Here is a 20,599-nt window from a genome sequence, read left to right on the forward strand (position 1 = left end):
AGCCTTTGTTAATTTAGTGAAGGACCTTATTATTATCTTATTTTCTAGTATTAAGCACTTAGACTATTTTCCTAAGCTTAGTTTTTCTCTCAAATTTAGTTCAAAACACTTAGTTTCAAATTCAATAAAAATTCAAGCTTTCAATTTCCTTTGCCATTCAATTTGGTATTGCTCCTTAATTTCATTCATTGTGTTGCCTTAATAATGCTTTCGATTATGTTAATTGCTTTGGTTATTGTTAATATGCTTGAGTAAATCTATTTTCTAGGGTTTGGGGATCCATGAATAATATGAAGGGACATTGAATAACTGTGATTGTTGGCATTGTAATTAATTCCTATGGATTGTTTATTATACTATACAATTAGATTTGCGCAGGTTTAATTGTGGTAGTTTGGCAATATCAAGTTAAGGTTCGAGAGATGCAATTTGATGTTTAGGCTTGTGTCAATAGGTGGAATTAGAGTTAATACGTAGCGAGAGCCCGTTAATTCTAAGTCTATGATTAGTATCGATTCGAGAGAGCATGCTAGTCTAATTAATTACCTTGTTGATTATCGTGATCGTTCGTTGTCCTGGATTGTTATTTGTTGGCAAACCTATGCCCTAGATTCCTTAATATATTGATTCATTCTTGTTTAATTATCGTTCGTAGTCTTAGCATACAAACCATCAACCAACTTTTGTTCACAATAGTCTAGATTAATTAATTGATAGTAGAAAGAACGCCTGTTTCCCTGTGGATTCGATCCTGACTTCCCTTGCTACCTAGCTAGTGGACCTTAGGTTATTTTTGATTAGGTGATACGAATTTAACCTGTCAGGGTCACCCATGGACATAAAAATACCTCGGGTGCACGGTGCACCCAGGTGCACCTAATAATTTTCAGTTGCTTTGAACTTCTTTCAATTTGAAGCTAAATACGTCCTCACCTGCCTAGAAATTATGACCGTAGGAATATTTCTTTAACATAACTAGCCTTTTAGCCCGTTCAATGAACGAACAATTATATAGTGATTGTTAACCGTCATTTAAAGTGTTAATTTTATTGAGGGCTGGTGATTTTAGTGGGAATATGATTTATATATAGAGGTGAAATTGATATTGAAAAATATATATAAATTAGATGGTGAATTAATATTGAGTGTTAAAAAGGGAGATGAAGTAGAATAGGTTGAATGAATATATAAATTAAATGTTAAATTGATGTTGAATGAGGAAGATGAAGTGGAAGAGTTATTGAAACTATTACACTTAGAATAACAAACAACAAAAAGAAAAATTGAAGGGAAAAATAACAAATTTATGGACGAAAGATGCATGGGGTGACACGTGTCATTTAATCACCTATGACTTTCCTTTTAAATGCTAGGTATAGAGGTATAGATTGCCATTTTCATTCACGTATATATATAGAAAAAAGAAAGAGTCAAAGAGAGCTAAAAGTCACAAATTGCAAGAAGGCGTAGCTAGTTAGGTGAAAAAGATATAATAATACTTTCTTAATTTAATTAGTTCCTTTTTGTTATAACAACTTGCATTATTGTTTTATTATTAGTCAACCTTAATTGGTTGAATAAAGAAAACCGAAAAAACGAGTCTAAATCTTCTATACCACAATATGTTTATCATGTGTGTGTCAATCTTTTATTTTGGTTGAAATTAATGTAATTTTATATGAAAATAAAATTGATTGACTAAAAAAAATGGTTACATAAGTGGTATATAGATTCTGGAATAGAGGATTTTGACTCGAAGAAAACATACGTTTGTGTTTGGGTATAGTAAAAAGTATACTCTGGTCCTTACAATTTTCATTAGTGGAAACGTGGCTAACAAGATACTTATACAAAAATTAAAAAAGCTAGAAATAAGAAGGATGGTTAGATGCATCCATTTGGTTATGCGTGAGATATGATGTCCATGAGGATGGCACAAGGCATAATCCTCTCCTTCCAAGTTCTATTCTTTCTTCTTCCTTTCCCTCTTCTTCATTTCCTAGTCCCTACAAATTAATATAATCAAACAAATTAATGTAAGCTTAATCTAATGTCAAAAAAATACTTCCTAAGTTTCATAGAAATTGTAACACTTTTACTCTTGTCACTATTCACATATATACTAACTTGGACCATATATTTTTTACTAATTTACAAAAAGTTAATGTTATGAGTAAAATGTAGGTGGATAGATTTCATTGTATATTTTCATAATATTAAATTTTAAGATTTAAAAAAGATGAATAACTAGAGATATTTACGGTCAAAGTTTTGGCACACGTGTTAATCAAAGTGTTGCAATTTTTTTTGAAATAGAGGAAGTATATTGTAATCAAACAAAAAAAATAAATTAACATTTTTATTTGGTGTACGTAAAAACATAGTATAAGCTTAGTATGATTTGTACTCCCCTACGAGTCTACGACCCTATCGCTAACTCTTGTGTAATTTGCAGGCTAATATTAGAAAAATTTGTCAATTATAACCTAGGTAGAGACATTGCCAATTACTATATACTGCGTATAAAGTACTACTTAGATTGTTAAAAGTTGTTAATTACTATCTACATTTAACAATTGATTTTTTTTCTACCTTAGTTCTTACTCCGGCCAAATAGTTCATTAATGACATCATAATTATTAATTATAATTCAATTATTTTAATTAATTAATAAAACTTAAAGTTTCAAAAAGTCTCGAAATTAAATCCCAAATAATTTTGGTAATTTCTGGATTTTTTTTCAAAAAATTGGGTAATTTTGGGAATTGGTTTTGGGATTTTAATTTCTATCATCAAGGTTTGATTATAATTAAGGTTTGATTATGATATCATCAGTGAACTAATTGATCGAAATATGAGATAAGTTAGCAATTGACATCAAATGTTAGAAAAGTAGGTAGTACTAATTAACAATCTAGATAACAATTGCAAAAATCTCTAACAACCTAAGTAGTAATTGATAAATTATCCCTAAAATTATGGATTACTTATTCTTTTCACCTCTCCTAAGTTATTAATAATCAAAATATATGTGTTTGATAAACGTAAAAGTCAAATTGTTACGGTTAATCAGAAAAGGCTTGAATGAGTATGAAACAAACTAAAATGATCTTATTACCATATGGAAGGGTTGTCTACATGGCTTGGTACGAGAAGGCTTAGCATGAGGCATGCAAAGTGTCTGCAAAATAACAAATTAAAGAGCTAATTAAATATTAGTGAAATTAAATAATAAAAAAAGAGTAAATAATGGTTAATTAGTAAAAACTCACATGGATTTGATCTTGAAGAAACTGGATATATCCAATTGCCTCTGTCAACACAGAAGCTGTATCCGTCTAAAAGGAAGAATGTAAAAGATAATTAAATAAGAAAAATATGTACGTACTAAAGTATGGGCAAAGTCATTAATTAGTATAACATATGCTTGATTAAATCATTTACGGAGTAATAATTTAACAAACTAAAACAATGGTACGTGGCTTGTTTTAAAAAAAAAATAACCACAGAAGTTGTACCCCACTACAAGAATTTGTATCTTTAACGATAATCTAATTATGACGGGTCAAAAATTTCATCGCAAAACCCTTTTGTGACGGGACTAACAACCAAACAAAAATGGGAACAACCGTTACAAATGTCTTTTACAGCGGGTTAACGACGGAATTTTCCATTAACGACGGCCCCCTTTTATGACGGGTTCGCGACATAAAATCCCGTCATTAATCAATGATTAATGGCCTTTGACGACGGGATTTCCCATCGTTAATGGTATAATTTTTTATAGTGTCCGTCTAAAAAGGAAGAATGTAAAATATAATTAAATAAGAAAAATATTATAGGTACGTACTAAAGTATGGGCAAAGTCATTAATTAGTATAATATATGCTTAATGCTTGATTAAATCATTTATGGAGTAATAATTTAACAAAAACAATGGTACGTGTCTTGTTTTTAATTTGTTGGAAGGGGAAAAGCATAAGTGGGAACTTGTACCTTGCCGAAAGGCGAGACTAATTGGTGTAACGATGCTATCCTCTCTCCCAATTTCTCCTTTCTAATCTGGAAAACATAATAATTTGCAAATAATTGGGATAAAGTTAGATGGAAACTCATAATTATATGATTCTTATGAAATTAGATGTCAAATTAAGAATCCACAAACTCTTAATTAAACCAGATATACAATAAATATTGTAAGACATATATAAAATTAACTCAAAATCTTGACACGTACGGATATATAATATAAAAGTTATTTACTACAAAATTAATTTTGCACTACCTATAAAATTAAATGTCTAATCAAGAACCGTAATGTGAGGTAAAGATCAACTATCGATCTCAGGTGGTTAAAATTATGGAGTAGGGTTGATCGAGCCAGTGGCGGATTTAGAAATTGTACTAAGTGGGGTCACTATTACAAAATTACTGAGAAATTAACTAAATTAGGTACTTTTTAATACAAATTAGTCGAAAATTAACTAAAATTATGCAAAAAAATTTGGCCAAGTGGGGTCAAGTGACCCCACTCCCTATACACTAGATCCGCCAATGGATCGAGCCATAATCAAATATCGTCTACATCATTTGTCTTTCACTACAAGAAATTGTACGATTAACGACGGGAAATCCCGTCGCGAAAGGCCAACAATCGATGATTAACGACGGGATTTCCTGTCGCGAACCCGTCATAAAAGGGAGTCGTCGTTAATAGAAATCCCGTCGTAAAAGACATTTGCGACGGTTATTCCCGTCATTGTTTGGTTGTTAGCCCCGTCGCAAAAGGCTTTTGCGGCGGGATTTTTGACCCGTCGTAATTAATTTGTCGTTAAAGATACAAATTCTTGTAGTGTTTTATGACTCATTCTACATTCTGATATAAATTGTCATATAGTGTTGTTTAGGAAATCTAGGATGTGAACATCGTATGTAACATATTTAGGATATATTTTGTACTTAGTTTCCCTAATCTTTATAGGTCAACTAGGTTAACCTAAGTACTTATATATTGAGGAAGCCGTGTATATGCACAGAAATTAATACGAGAAGCTACTTCTTCAACTATATAACTCTATTCTACACTACAATAGTTCAGTTAAATTTAACATTATACTTTAGTCTAAGAAATTCAGTTCAATCTAGTTCCAATAAGTTTAATTCGTTTTACTTAGTAATTCAATTTAATACTACCCTGTCTTTAGTTCCAATAGTTATAGTTCAACCTAATTTCAATAAGTTTCATTCAGTTTAGTTTGGTTCAAATTATTCATTCCAAAAGAACATGGTCTAACCTATCAATTCATTTTATTCTATCTCTACTTTTTCACTCAACTTAAAATCCATACTAAATTTCCTTTTAATTATTGGATTGGATTTTTATTCATATACACAATACTAACTTTTGAACATATCACATTTTTTTATGCATATGTAAAAAACAATTGCAATGATGAAAGTTTGTAAAAAGTTTTTGGCCGGATTAATTAGTCTCTATGAATGTATTTTTGAAAATTCGACCTAGGTTTTACAATCGTTGCTAATAAGTGAAGTTATGCATTAACAAGAAAGAATTACAAATTTACAACTAAAATTCAAGAAAGAAATAGAAAAATTACATATGCATGTACTCCGTAGCAAATATAAGAACTACATGGTGTATGTTTGTTATATACTTATATGGACCGGATCGAAATGAAAAGTGTTGCACTTAAAAGAGTACGGATTACGGATTTACGGAGTATGTAATAAGCTGAATATTGTTATTATAGTATTTCCTCTGTTCTGTTTTAAATGACACAATAATTTAAACACGTTATGATTACCTTAAACGGCGGGCAAGAAACCTTGAGTTGAGATTTCTTAACAGCAACAGGATTATTGTTGGATGTTGATGCCTTTGACTGATCACTACTACTTGTACTCCCGGCGTTTCTTTTTGTTCCCGTTAATGATCCATTCATCAACGTTGAGCTCTTTGAAGGTAACATACATAATCATAAATATATGTATTTAATTAGATCAAAGAAAAATAATACTGTATATTGAAATTAAAGGGGGAAAAAGACTTTGTAACTAAATCATAAATATATGTATTTAATTAAATCAAAGAAAAATAATACTGTATGAAATTAAAGGGGAAAAAAAGACTTTGTAATTAAATCATCTTTTTTCTTTTTTTTTTTTTAAATTTTACTGTAATTTTTTAGCATGCGCTGGATAAAGCTGGGGAAAAAACTCAATCACGATTAAAAATCTAATGACCATGTATGCATGCATGCAATCGAAAACCAGCAGCTTTAATTTAATTTCTTTTATGAATTGCTAGCTAGAAACACTATAAGAAATTGCACCATTAACGACGGGGAATTCCGTCGTAAAAGGTCAATAATCGTTGATTAACGACGGGATTTTCTGTCGCGAACCCGTCATAAAAGGGGGCGTCGTTAATGGAAAATTCCGTCGTTAACCGGTCGTAAAAGATATTTGTGACGGTTGTTCCCGTCTTTGTTTGGTTGTTATCCCCTTCGCAAAAGGCTTTTGCGGCGGAATTATTGACCCGTCATTATTAGGTTGTCGTTAAAGATACAGATTCTTGTAGTGAAATTAAGATAAATTGTCATCAATTGTTCTTGCTATTGTACCTCATTTCATCTCTAGTTTTTCTAATATAATATAGTCAGGATCCGTATATTTCAACTTATTTAAACTTATTTTGACTTATTTCTTTAAGTTTAGATAAGTTCAGTTCAGTTATAAATAAATAAAATAAATAAATAAATAAATCATACAATTTACACACAGATAAGTCAGATAAATTAATTTCAGTCAAATTCAGTTGAACCAAACACAGTCTCAGTTGTAATACTGGATGGTCGAGTTTATGGATTTCATGCACTTATTGGGCTAACTTGGCCACTTAATTAACTAGAGGCCGGGAAATCAACATAGAATTAAAAGACATGGAAATAGTTAATCTAGCTAGAGTCATGCATGAAGAAGATGTTTATATATACAATTAGCAACGGGTTGGAGTTTGAAATATTTTTTACTTCGTAGTAATTAAAAAGTTGTACTACTTAGATATATAATTTTTCTTTTAAATGTACGTATTTTTAATGGGAAAATATAAAGTTACATCCGACAAACTATTGGGTAAAAAAAAGTATATCTTAAAATTAAAAATAATTTATTTTTTACCATCTTCAAAAAAAATATCTATTTTTGTCACTACGTAATGTTTCCTTCACTAAAATGTGTATTTGTGTAGTTGTAGAGTGATTGAAAACGTTTCGTTGTGGCAAAACACAATTTCTTTTATGGTAATAAAATACAATAAAAATTAAGTAAGATGGTAAAAAATAAATCGTGTTTCTTTAAAGATGGTAAAATACAAATTTGAGTAATTATTCTTATACGATTAATTTTAAATTAAAGATAAAATTCATGTGTGGGCCGGGCCACATCCTCTGCTGGTCATTTATTGTGAAATTTTTCCAGAGAAATGAAATAGGTTTTCAGGCAGGTCTAAAACTATAGAACTTTATAATGAAGAATTAATATAATCTACTACTTTAATGCTCTAAAAAAAAAAAAAAAAAAAAAAAAAAAAAAAAAAAAAAACTTTTTCATATGCCATTTTTTCTCCAGTGTGATAAATCATAGCTAAAGAAAGAATGGTTTAGGGAATAATATACCAATCAATAACACCATTTTTTACCAGCTACTTGTAAAGTTATAATATTATGTACTCCTGTTTCTTATTGATTTTCCTATTTTGATTGTGCAACCATAAAAATAAATAAAAAGTAAAAAAAAACAAAGGGAGTAACATTTACCTTGTTATTACGAGACATGAAGTTTCCATCTGTGCTCATAACTTCTTCTCCATATGACATACCTCGATTTTGAGTACCAAAACTCGAATTATTATCATTATTATTATTATTATTATTATTTCCTAGGAAATCCATAGCTTGCAAATTTAACCCCAAGCGAGGATGATTTCCACTTGATACAGTAGATGTAGTCGAATCATTTGGTGACGAAGACATAAACCCGAGTTGATTCAACAAACTTGTGCTAGGATGATAACCATGATTATGATTATGATTATGATTATGATTATGATTATGATTATGATTACTCCAGTTGTTGTTACTTATCTCTAAAGGAAGCTGCATTAAGGGCATACCAGAAGCGGATGACATCATCAACCCACTAAATGACGACCAAGGATGAGTTATATTTTGATTATCCAAAGTTGTTGGAATTGTAGTTGTAGGGTTATGAATTAGGCCACCAAAGGTAGGGAATGAGCTTAGTATATCGTCTTCTATCTTTGGCATGGGTGAGATTGGTGGTGTTGTATTGCTCATGAACTCGTTCTCGTATGGCGTCTTTTCGTTGTGGAACGTTGTAGTGTTACTTGATGTTGTACTCCTGTAACGTAACAGATCAGAAAAAGTAAAAAATTAGTGTTTTCAATTGTATGTTGGTTTCGTGGTGATTGGGGCTGAACTTGATAGGGGGACCCGTGTTCGATCCCCCGCAACAACGATTGGGAGGGGACTGGAACCTATCTACGTACCCAGAACTCGCCCCGAATCCAGTTTAGCCCTAAGATGAACCGGGTGCTAACACCAAAAAAAATAAAAAATAAATAAAAAGTTACCCTTATTCTCCGGTTTGGAGCTCATCGTATTAAATTTTGATGAGATATATGTGCGAAGTATATATATATTTGAAGAACACATAGAAAGAAAGTGAGAATATCGAGAATTCATGAAAATAAGTAAATTTATATTCACATGCGTTCTTAATTATCACACCCTCGAGAATTTTTAGACCGGCTCAATATTCATTTCTTAACAAATACTCTGTAGAAAATAAAATAAAATAAAATAAATATCTATATGTTCATATATATATACGGAGTATTTCATATATTAATCACTATTTGTATAGAGAAAAAAATATCAAGAATTTATGAGGAAAATTAAATTTATATTTTCAGACGCTTTTATCATGAATACCATGGAGAATTGTTAGACCCGCTCCTTATTTCTTACAAAATATTCCATAGAAAATAAAATAAAATAAAATAGCTAATCCGTATATTTTTTTTTTTTTGATCAGTAAGAAATTTTTATTAAGGCTTTACGAGCCAACAAACTCAGGAGATACAAAATCCGTACATGTTTAATTTTATAAACGGATTATTTCATATATTAATCACTATATATATGTACAGAGAGAAATATCGAGAATTCATGAAAATAAATAAATTTACATTCCCATGCGTTCTTAATTATCACAACCTCGTGAATTTCTAGACCCGCTCCTTATTCCTTAACAAATACTCCATAGAAAATAAAATAAAATAGCTATATGTTCAAATATATATATATATATATATATATATATATATATATATATAAAGAATATATATAAAGAATATACACACGAAGTACTTCATATAACTAATCACTACATGTAAATAAAGAATATCGAGAATTCATAAAAATAAATAAATTTTATCATGAACACCCTCGAAAATTCCTAGACCTACTCCTTATTCTTTTAACAAATTAAATACTCCATAGAAATGAAAACAAAATAAACTATATAGCATGATTAGAATTGTATGAATTATGATGAACTTACGTTGGTAAGATGGAGGAGTTCCACTCGTGAAGAGAGGTAGAAGAAACGCCATAGCCAACAGAAGAAGAAGATGGAATAATAATGTTTAAAGGAGGGCATCCAAGAAAGTGGTGTTGAAGATGTTGTTGCTCTTGTTGTTCGTGTTGCTCAAAATTGGTGGAGTCCATAATAATAATAATAATAATTTGGGTTTTTAAAAACAAAATTAGTGGATCCTTTTTTTTTTTTTTAGATCCCAAGATGTGGATGTGGTAATTTATGCTTTTGTTAAAACTTAATGGCTATACACCTTCTTTTTGAAAACTTTCTCTCTATTCAAGGAAGCAACTCAGAAAAAATATACCCCTCCATAAAACCTCTTGCTTTTTAAGCTAGTGTGTAATGCCTTTTTCCTTCTAGGTTTTGTTCTTTATTCTTTCGTGGGTCTATCTCCCTCCAAAGTAGTCTCATCACTAAAAGATACTACAGAGTACTATATACTCGTACAAGGAATATATAATAGGAAAATTTGTCAAAAATGTCCTTTTAAAACACAAAAATTGTGAGAAATGACCTTTTAAAAAAAAAGTTGTCAACCAAGGCCCAAATTGGATTTTTTGTTGTCAATCAGGACCAAGTGTCAATTTCCGGCAGTCAACCGTAACTTTCCGGCGTTGACTGGCGCGTGACAAGCACGTGATTGACTTTTAGCCTTTTTTTTTATTTTTTTATTTTTTCCCTCCAAATTTTTTTCACCTCCCCCCACTTACCCCAACTAACCAAAAAAAAAAAAACTGAAACACCTCGATTTTCTCTCTCCTGCTGCGCAACTCCTCAGCTTCGTCTTCCTCTTCACATCATTAATGGCAATTGATTGCTTGAGTCAGAAATCATTGAACCAAGGTTGTTGAAGTGTTTATTAAAGGTAAAATTCCCTCTCTCCTCTGTCATTTTCGCATATTTTTTGCCCTAAAAAAATCGAACGAATATTTCTGAAAGATTCGTCCTTTTTCTGTGCATCAATGGCGAAAGGTAATAAAGGCAAGGCAAGGGGGATCAGAACCAGCAAGGCAAGGGGTAAAAGTAAGCCAGTGATATTTACCTTCAAAGTTATCCAAAAATCAAGGTGAGTATTAGTTTAATCGCATAATTTGGTAATTTAGGGTTTGTTTAATTTGCTAGTGGGTTAATATGATTAATTTAACTGATTAGATAATTAATTAATGTATTATGTATGTTAAATAACCAATTATGTTGAAAAGCCCCAAATTTTTGTCCCCAATTGAATTGACAGAAAAATTAGGGTTGCGCAATATTTGTTGTTAATTGGATTAAATAAAGGATGATATGCTTAGTGATTGTTAATTGGATTTATTTGCTTATTTTTTGTTAATTTGATATATATGGCTAATTAGTGTTAAATATTTCCTCAATTAGCTTGATTGGTTTATTTAGTGGTATTGTATTTATTGGATCATGTTCCTAAATTATGTCATTTGTTGTTTGTTTTTTGGTAATGTGTAAACCAGATTTAACGGGAGGATACCGGTTGATTATCCCGTATATAGAATGAAGGATCCAATAGACATTAGGCTTTATCATGGGGGTAAATTTGTGACTCGTAGTGGGAAAACAACGTATGAGAAAGGTGAAAGTAGTAAGTACGGGTTAACATTGCACCCTAATGTCCAAGAAGTCTGTTATTTTGAATTTGTGGGCTGGATTAAGGGTGAATTAGGCTATAAAAATGAGGGGACAATTTGGTATAGGGAACATGGGAAGACTCTGTATACTGGGAGGAAACAATTGGTGAGTGATGATGATATACCTGATTTTCTTTTTAGTAGGGAGGCAGATGGCTGGTACCATCTATATGTAATCCATGAGCCTGAGAAAGAGGTGTTTCAAAGTTTAAAATTTGGTCCAGGTGTAACATTTTACACTGATTCAGAAAGTGAGAGTGGGGGGCCTAGGGCAAGGGATTTGGGTAGCATTAATTCTGGTGACTCATCAATGGGTTGTGAGTCATCAAATGGTGAGTCATCAGGAAGCATATTTGGGGGTGGGGGTAGTACTAGTAGGGCCCAACAAGATGCTAGTGACAAAAACCCTACCTCTAACCACCAAAACAATACAGCTGCTTCAATTATCACACCACCAACCAACCCCATTCCCACACCAGAAACTATCCCACAGACAACTCAAACCACTGCAGATTCAGTTCCCACCTCACAAACAATCCCAGAAACTGGAAAAAAAACATCTGCAGCTTCTAAGGCAACTCAAAGCAAAAGGAAATTTGTTCCTAGTAGGGCTAATCTAGGGCTTGATGCAATCCCAGAAACTGATGAACCAGGTGGTTTTGGGTCTGACCTAGATTTTGGGTATGACAGTGGGTCTAGCACTGATGAGTCTGTTTATTTGAGTGAGGGAGACTATGAGGATGAGAGTGATGATGACTTGTTTGCTGAGTTTGTTGACACAGAAGTGAGGGAGGTTTTGTCTAGTGGGTTAGTTGGTGGGGTTGAAAACAGACAGCCAGTGGAGGGAGAGGTGCCAGTGGAGCACGTAGTGGTGCAAGATCCAGTTGCAGGGGAAGGTGATCATGGGGATTATCACTTAGCCAGTGATGAGGATCTGAATGACACTGATGAGGAACTACATAGTCCAGCTGGATCTGATGATGAGGGGGGGAAATACCCAGTTTTTAACCCAGATGTAGATTTTAAGCACAAGATTAACCTAACTGTTGGGCTAAAATTTCCTTCAAATAAGGTTTTTAGGAAGGCTTTGAGGCACCATCAGATAGATGCTGGTGGAAATTATTATTTTTTGCATAACAAGAGCCACAGAGTCAGTGTTTACTGTAAAAAGAAGTGTGGATGCCCTAAGAAAGCTGGTAGGATAGTGAAATGTACTTGCAATCAGAAGAAGAAGTGTCCCTTTAAGGTTCATTGTAGGAAATTAAAGGGTGAGGAGACAGTACAAATTAAAAGCTTAAACCTAAAGCATATCTGTGGTCATCAACATGACAATGATAAGGTGACTGCTGAGTACTTAGCAGAGAGATATTTGGAAGATTTTAGGGATGAACCTTCAATGAGCATGGAGTACTTTATCAAGAGAGTCAGGAGGGAGGTGAAGTCAGATGTGGGATACTATAAATGTTACAATGCAAGGGGATTAGCTAGGAACATGATTAATGGTAGTGCAGCAGATGAGTACAAGAGGGTTTGGGATTATGTTGAGGCAATTAGAACATACTATCCAGGTAGCACAGCTGTGGTCAAGCTTGAGAGCATTGATAACCCCCCTCCCCTGTTCCAAAGGATGTACATTTGCTTACAACCTTGCAAAGAAGGGTACAGGGCTGGTTGTAGGCCAATTTTGGGTGTGGATGGGTGTCACCTTAGAGGTCCATACCCAGGGATATTACTGACTGCTGTTGGGAAAGATGGGAACAACAACATTTTCCCAGTTGCTTGGGCTGTGGTTGAGACAGAGAACTCAGACACTTGGATCTGGTTTTTGGAGCTGCTGGTTAAGGATCTTGGTTCTGTAGCAGATGCAGTTACTTGGGTGCATGAGAAAGGAGATGAAGCTGTGGAAGGAGAAGATGACAATGTGGCCTTCATATCTGACAGGCAGAAGGTATGTGGTTGTTTTTGTTCTTAAATTTGTTGACTTGATGCCTGGTTGTGTTGTTTTTTATTGTTTTCAGTTGTGAAGCAACTTTGGTTTGGGATTTATGTGAAAGTCAACGTTGGTCACTATGTGAAAGTCAACTGTGGTCACTATGTGAAAGTCAACTTGTTTCACTACACTTTGCTTGCTTCACTCACTGCTTATGTCTCAACTAAGTCAGTTTTTGAAAAGTGTAACACTTGCCTCACTCACACTTGTATCACTCACACTTGCTTCACCCACACTTGCTTCACTCACACTTGTATGAATGGTTCTTTGTAAAAGTCAACTTAGGTCACTGTGATAAACTGAAAGTCAATGTAACTAAAGCTATGTCTAATGCATCTCTGTGACAATGTAGGGGCTGCTTGATGCATTCAGAACAGTCATTCCAAATGCTGAAACAAGGTTCTGTTGTAGGCATATATGGGCCAACTTCAAACTTAAATTCCCAGGGGAGGTTTACAAGGAGTTCTTTTGGAAGGCAGCAAGGTCATCAACCAAGGTAAACTAATACCTTTACATCCATTTTTTTTTTTGTTGAGATTTAGTTTCTGGAATTTCTGGAAATACTTGGAATTTCTGTTGGTCTTAGTTTCTGGAATTTTTTTCTGTTTTTTAATGTACAGCATGAATTCCAAGCAAACATGGCTGAGATTAAGAAGCTCAGTGTTGATGCTTTCAATTATCTCACTGCAATTCCTGTTAGTAATTGGTCTAGGCATGGTTTTAGTCCTAGGGCCAAGTCAGGAATGCTGTTGAATAATTGTTGTGAAAGCTTCAACAATGTGTTGAAGGATGCAAGGACAAAACCTATCTTGTCTCTGATGGAATGGATCAGGAGATATGTGATGATGAGATGCTGTGCAAAGAGACAAGGCTTGCAAAACTTTGAGGGTACAATCATGCCTTCAGTGGTGAAGATGATAGAAAGGGGGCAGAAGGAAATATACAACATGAGGCTGATACAAGCAGATTTGCATGTTTTTGAGGTTCAACATGGTGGGGACTGTTTTGTTGTGAATCTGGAGAACAAATCCTGTGGTTGCTACAGGTGGACATTGATGGGGATCCCTTGTTGGCATGCCTTGGCTTGTTTAGCCCAAAGGAGACTTGATTATGAAGATTATGTTCATCAAGCATATCATGTTGCAACTTATGCCAAAACTTATGCACCCAAGTTCAATGCAATGCCTGGACAAAATCAATGGGAAGTAACACCATATCCACAACCTCTCCCCCCATCTTATAAGATTATGCCTGGTAGGCCATCAAAGAGGAAGAGAAGAAAGGAGCCAGGGGAAGGAAAGAAGGGGAAGGGAAGCAGTTGGGTCAAGAGACCTAAGAGGCAAAACATGTGCAAGAGGTGTGGTGGATTGGGCCACTACCAAAAGAGCTGTACCAGACCCCCCATGGCTGATGGTGTTGTTCAAAACACAGGGGGGAGGCCAAGAACAAGGCCACTGCCAGCACAGCCTGCACAGCAACATCCATCACACCCACAACCATCACATCCTGCAGCACCTAGCCCCCAACCCACAAATGCAATACCTAGGCCACAACCAAGGCCAATGAAGCAGAAGCATGTTGCAGGCAAGAAGAAGGCCACAGCAGCTACCACCTCCCAAGCCAAAGGAAAGAGTGCATATGTCCCTAAAAAGAAGAAAACAGCCTCTGTGAATGCCATACAAGGCTCACAACCTTCCCAAAAGAGTTGCATCTCTCAAAACAACAACTAAGTTTGTAAAAGTCAACTTTAGTTATGTAGTAAAAGTCAACTTTTGCCTTATTTTGTGTACTTTTGGTTAGTTTAAAACAATCAACTTTTTAAGTTATTTTGTGGTGACTTTGTAAAATTCAGGTTACTCCATCTATAATCCAAGTTCTCGCCAAGTTCTCGGTATTTCATTAAGTTCTCGGTTTTTTTTAAGTTCTCGTTAATTTTTTTATTAAGTCCTTGGTTGTGTTATTAAGTTCTCGGTTTTTTTTGGTAAAACCTTGCCCAAGAATTAAGATTAAAAACATACTTTACGATAATATTTCTAGAATTTATTCATCAAAACACAAACGCTTACATAAAGTTTTCATTAAACTTTTACAACTACGCACTTCAAGCATCTTAATCTTAACCAACAAACTAAATCAACTAGTGACCACAACATTCTTAAGCATTGCTTAACCAACAACCTTAACGTACATTGCACTAACGATAATTGAAACGATAGCACAAACACATATCATAACTAACAAATGATCATTCCTAATCCCTTCCTTCACACCACCTTCTGTCATCTTCTTCATCTTCTCATACTTAACCTTCATCTTCCCATGCTCCTCGTGCACCCGGTTATTATCACGTTGAATACAATCAATCCTTGCCTCGAGGGTTTCCACTTCACCAATCAATCGCTGTTTCTCAGCAATGAGTACATTAGTCACATCCTTCTGCCATTCCAAAATTTCTTCATCCACCCAATCGAACGCATCACAACGAGCCTTCCCAGTCGCGAAATCATAGAACTTGCAGCCCAAGAATTTTCGTCCAGGATTCTCATGGGTCCATGAAGTTCTTTGAACTACAGGAAAACCACATCCACATGTCTTACCCTTTCTCTTGGTCACATTCATCCTGTATAATAGAGTAGGCAAGAAATTAAGCTAAAGAACCCTAATTTCATGTTTCTAAAAATTGGAGAATTGAGACAAAACAAATTAGGGCTTTAATGTTTACCTGGTACGAAAATCACCGAATACCACTTGGGAGTCACGAATTTGACTAATTTCCACCAGAAATTCAACCTTGGAAGGAAGACAGAAATGGAGGAAGAGGCAGAGAAGGGGTTCAGCAGGAGAGAGAGAAGGATCGATTTTTTTTTTTCAAATTTTAACTGGTTAGTTGGGGTAAGTGGGGGGAGGTGAAAAAAATTTGGAGGGAAAAAATAAAAAAATAATAAAAAAAAGGCCTAAAGGTCAATCACGTGCTTGTCACGCGCCAGTCAACGCCGGAAAGTGATGGTTGACTGCCGGAAATTGACACTTGGTCCTGATTGACAACAAAAAATTCAATTTGGGCCTTGGTTGACAACTTTTTTTTTAAAAGGTCCTTTCTCACAATTTTTGTGTTTTAAAAGGACCTTTTTGACAAATTTTCCTATATAATATGCTAAATTCCGCTATGTCTATCAATAGTGGCTTACGTTCATTTTGTACGCAGGTAACGTGTATCGGTACAAATTAGTATGTCGTCACTGGTATGGACTACGGAGTACTAAGTAATGCTTATTTGATACTTTAATGAAGGGTGCGTACGTTGTCTTTACCTTTTAAAAAAAGTTTCAAATCTAATAAATTTAGATAAGTTAAAATCATATCATATAAAGTCAATAAGTTTCAATCAGTTCTGATAAGTTTAATTTCTTGTAATCGAGTCTGATAAGATCCAATAAGTTCCAACCAAGTCGTATCATGTCAATTGAATTCAGATAAATTTATTTCAAATAAATTCAATTCAGGTAAGTTCAGATTTTATTCAAGGACGCACCCTAAATACTAATACATTTGTTTTATGTATTGGTACCCATTAGTAGAGCTGTCAAAACAGGTCATCGGGTCGGGTTCGGGTCGATCATCTCGGGTTTCGGGTCATGATCAGGTCGGGTCGTGTCGGGTCAATATTTCATTCGGGTTGAGTTCGGGTTCGGTCGGGTCGATTTCAGGTCGGGTCATATCGGGTTTTTTCCTATCCCGGGTTCAGGTCGGGTTCGAGTCGGGTCACATTTCGGTTAGGTTTGATTTCGGGTTCGGGTCTTATCGGGTCGGGTTTAAGTCGGTTTGTAGCAGATAATTTCGGGTTCGGGTCTTATAGAGTCGGGTTTAAGTCGGTTTGCAACACAGTTATTTTCGGGTTCTGGTCTTAGTTTGGATCGGATAATAATCAGATCAAATAGAATTCAGATCGGGTCACTCTCAGGGACGGGTCAAACTCGGGTCTGATAATTAACCTATACATTTTAAGGATTTTATGTTCTAAAAAATTTTGTTTAACTTATTTTAGAGTTAAATTTTTCAATATTTAGCAATAAATAATTAAAATAGATATATCAATGAAGTTAATATTTGGTCGTGTCATTGATAACTCGGGTAAATCGAGTAGCGGGTTCTCACAGGTCGGGTCAATATCAGGTTTCATCGAGTTACAATCGGTTTCGGGTTGACATCGGGTCGGGTATCAAATCGGGTTCGGGTCATTGTTCGGTCGGGTCAGTTCGATTATCGGTCATTTTCGGATCGGGTGTCGGGTTCGGATTCGGGTGTTACAACATCGGGTTAAAATCGGTTATCGATTTTTTCGGGTCGGGTACAGGTCGGATTTCGGGTTACCTGTTTTACCGTAATTTCGGGTCATAGTCGGTTACGGATTCGATCGGTTCAGGTCGGATTTTCGGGTCGGGTCAGTTTTTGACAGCTCTACCCATTAGACTTTGAATTTTATTGTACCAACAAGGCGACAGCCTCTTTGTTGTACTAATAGGTATACCATGATCACCCCTCTCACGTTTCCCTATGTATGATAATTTTGTTCATCAAATTTTGTTGGTTTATTATTGCCTCTATCATGTCCTAAAAAAGTTATTATACTCCGTATATTCCGAGTACTAGTAATGTTTTATAAATTATGATTAAATTTTTTTAACAATGCTACTTAATAAATTTATGTGTTTATCTAGTTAGGTCGAATTACTATACAAAATTAAGAGTCGATCTAATATATTTGTAAATTTGTGCTTAGCCCCTCCCTTGTAATTAATTTATAATTTCTTATTGTGTTTAGAAATCGTGATAACGTTCTTTAATTTTAATATTCCGAGATAGTGATATATAGTGTGATTAAATTAAGGTACGTCTAATTATGTGTATGTGTGGTGCATAAGCAAATGGTTTTAGTAGAAATAAAATCCCCTTGTAATTTCACATGCAACAAAATAAAATAAAATTCTCTTAAATAAAATTCCGACTACAATTAAAATCCCCTTGTAATTTCACATGTAACAAAATAAAATAAAATCGTCTTAAATAAAATTCCGACTACAAAATTAAAGAAAATCGTAATTTTAAGCATTAAACGCGGACGTCGTTTAACAATATCCATATATTGGTATGGATGTCCGACTTTGTCATAATATCCAATGTGGATTCTGAGCCAACTTTTATAGTGGAATTATTTCAGTGAGTATGTTCTATGCTGTAGTCTTGTAGACCCTACAAGAGACTATAGTTCAAAGTTCAAACCCCAACGATTATAAAAAGTTACACAAAGGCTTTGTAAATTCTAATTAACAAATTAGAATGAAGTTCTAGGTTAAGATTAGGCACACTCTTAAGAAACTTAAGTAACTTAATGGTGGAGTATTTTGCACAACATTATTCCGTGTTGAAACTAGACCTGGTTATTGGACAGGGTAGTCCAATGGATATAGGGTTAGGGTCAAGTTAATAGGGCTTTTATTGGGCAGGGTTCTTATTGGACAGGGTCTTTATTGGACATGGTCATTATAGGGTCAAACTTATACTACAATTATTTTGAAAATTAAAATAGTAATGATACAAAAACTTACGTGTATAGCTTCGTATTTACTTGTACTTGCACATGGCTATTTTGTTTTTCATTTTTCATTGCTCGTTTATTGACCCGCCCACTAATGACCCGCTATTGACCCGCGACCCGCTTTTGACCCGCCCATTATCGACCCGCTAAAAATGACCCTTTCAATACCCGACCCTCTTTTGACCCGCACCGACCCTGACCCGCCCCGCCCGATAACCAGGTCTAGTTGAAACTCAATGATACCAACAGGTGAATTGTCTCGCATTGGAGAAATATGAGAGAAAATGTGTACTTATAACTTATACTATACCTTTCGTTTCTTAACATTTTTACGGTTATTGCTTGTACAAATATTAAGACAAAAAAGGGAGAGTGTGCGTGGAAAAATGTGAAAGAATATAATAAAATATTGATAAAATAAGATAGATGTGTAAAAAATTGGGTGGATGTACGGAAAAAAAAAAAAAAGAACAAAGTAAGGTAAAGTGAGTGAGAAATTGTAAATGTTATGGGATAAAGGGGTAAGAAACTAAATTTTTATGTCCAAAATAGTATAAAGCGCGCATAATGTAAAGAACGTTATGAACCAGACTAAAACGGAAAGTGTAAAGATCATTTTCAAATGGAAGTAATACATACTACCTCCGTTTCATAAAGTTATTTACAGTTACTATTTGCACGGACTTCAATGCAATATTTAACTACTAATATATTCAATTTCATATGTGAAAAAATTATAAAAAGTTGATATTCTGAAAATGAATAACAAGATCAATCTAACAAGATCTTATATGTAACATTTTGATGTATATAATAGTGGGAATTTACGGTCAAAGTTTTCATACTTTGAACACATTTTCCAAAGCGTAAAGAACTTTCTGAAACGGAGGTAGTAGTAATTAATTAGTAAGGTATAAGAGGAGTTACTTCCACTACTGTCAATTGATTTTTGTGTGGACATTTGTTGGGCTTATAAGTGAACCGAACTCTCATCTTCCTTATTCTCTTAAATTTAACATGGTATCAGAGCGAGGAGTGTTGAAATTAGCGCGCATTTCGAAATACTTCCCTTTTTCACTTACAAGTTACAATCATATGGTTTCACTTTCAAAGCTCAATCAAATCACAAGTTAAAGGAATAAAAGCATCACTATCAAGTAATATCAACAGCAAAAAAAACCAGGCTTCACAACCTCTGCCTCATATTCTGGCTTGATGTCGTTCTTAAAAGGCAGATTTATACTAACATTATTACGTACAATCAACATTGTATAATAGTTAACTCTAGTTATTCTTCACCAAAACCCTACGAGAATGAATTCATTACTCAACAGATTGTTCAGACTTTAGTATTGTTACACATTCATCTACTTTTTATATTATTATATAGGCCGGGAAAGTTTCTAAGAGGCATAATTTGAAGCTCATGTAATGGACCGGTATGTACTCCTTCCGTTTAGAAATACTTGGTAAATTAAATAGCACTACGTGTTGAGGTTGAGGATTTAGAACAGTGTTGGGTCCAATCCGATCATCTATGCTTTATGTGCCAACGGTAGTTTGTACAGTAAAAGGGTCTACTAGCTAGCCTCGTGGGGGTGATTCGATAATATATCCCCCTCTGATGCTTGTGCCAACGGTAGTTTGTACAGTAAAAGGGGTCTA

General features: G+C 34.2%; 2 protein-coding genes across 2 annotated transcripts; both read right to left on the reverse strand.

Moving 5' to 3' along the window:
• Positions 1 to 1,672: 1,672 nt before the first annotated feature.
• Positions 1,673 to 10,012, reverse strand: LOC110804547 (transcription factor bHLH110). The gene is made up of 7 exons (XM_022010152.2): positions 9,667 to 10,012; positions 7,839 to 8,442; positions 5,826 to 5,975; positions 3,997 to 4,062; positions 3,273 to 3,338; positions 3,119 to 3,181; positions 1,673 to 2,006 (listed from the first exon to the last, which is right to left on the reverse strand). The coding sequence occupies exons 1-7, from the start codon at positions 9,831 to 9,833 to the stop codon at positions 1,866 to 1,868; spliced, it is 1,257 nt and encodes a 418-aa protein (XP_021865844.2). The 5' UTR covers positions 9,834 to 10,012; the 3' UTR covers positions 1,673 to 1,865.
• A 5,432-nt stretch (positions 10,013 to 15,444) lies between these two features.
• On the reverse strand, positions 15,445 to 16,430 carry LOC110796814 (uncharacterized). The gene is made up of 2 exons (XM_056839692.1): positions 16,061 to 16,430; positions 15,445 to 15,958 (listed from the first exon to the last, which is right to left on the reverse strand). The coding sequence occupies exon 2, from the start codon at positions 15,955 to 15,957 to the stop codon at positions 15,505 to 15,507; it is 453 nt and encodes a 150-aa protein (XP_056695670.1). The 5' UTR covers position 15,958; positions 16,061 to 16,430; the 3' UTR covers positions 15,445 to 15,504.
• Between the last annotated feature and the right edge of the window lie 4,169 nt (positions 16,431 to 20,599).

Source organism: Spinacia oleracea, chromosome 3 (assembly GCF_020520425.1).
Source record: "Spinacia oleracea cultivar Varoflay chromosome 3, BTI_SOV_V1, whole genome shotgun sequence".
Lineage (NCBI taxonomy): Eukaryota > Viridiplantae > Streptophyta > Magnoliopsida > Caryophyllales > Amaranthaceae > Spinacia > Spinacia oleracea.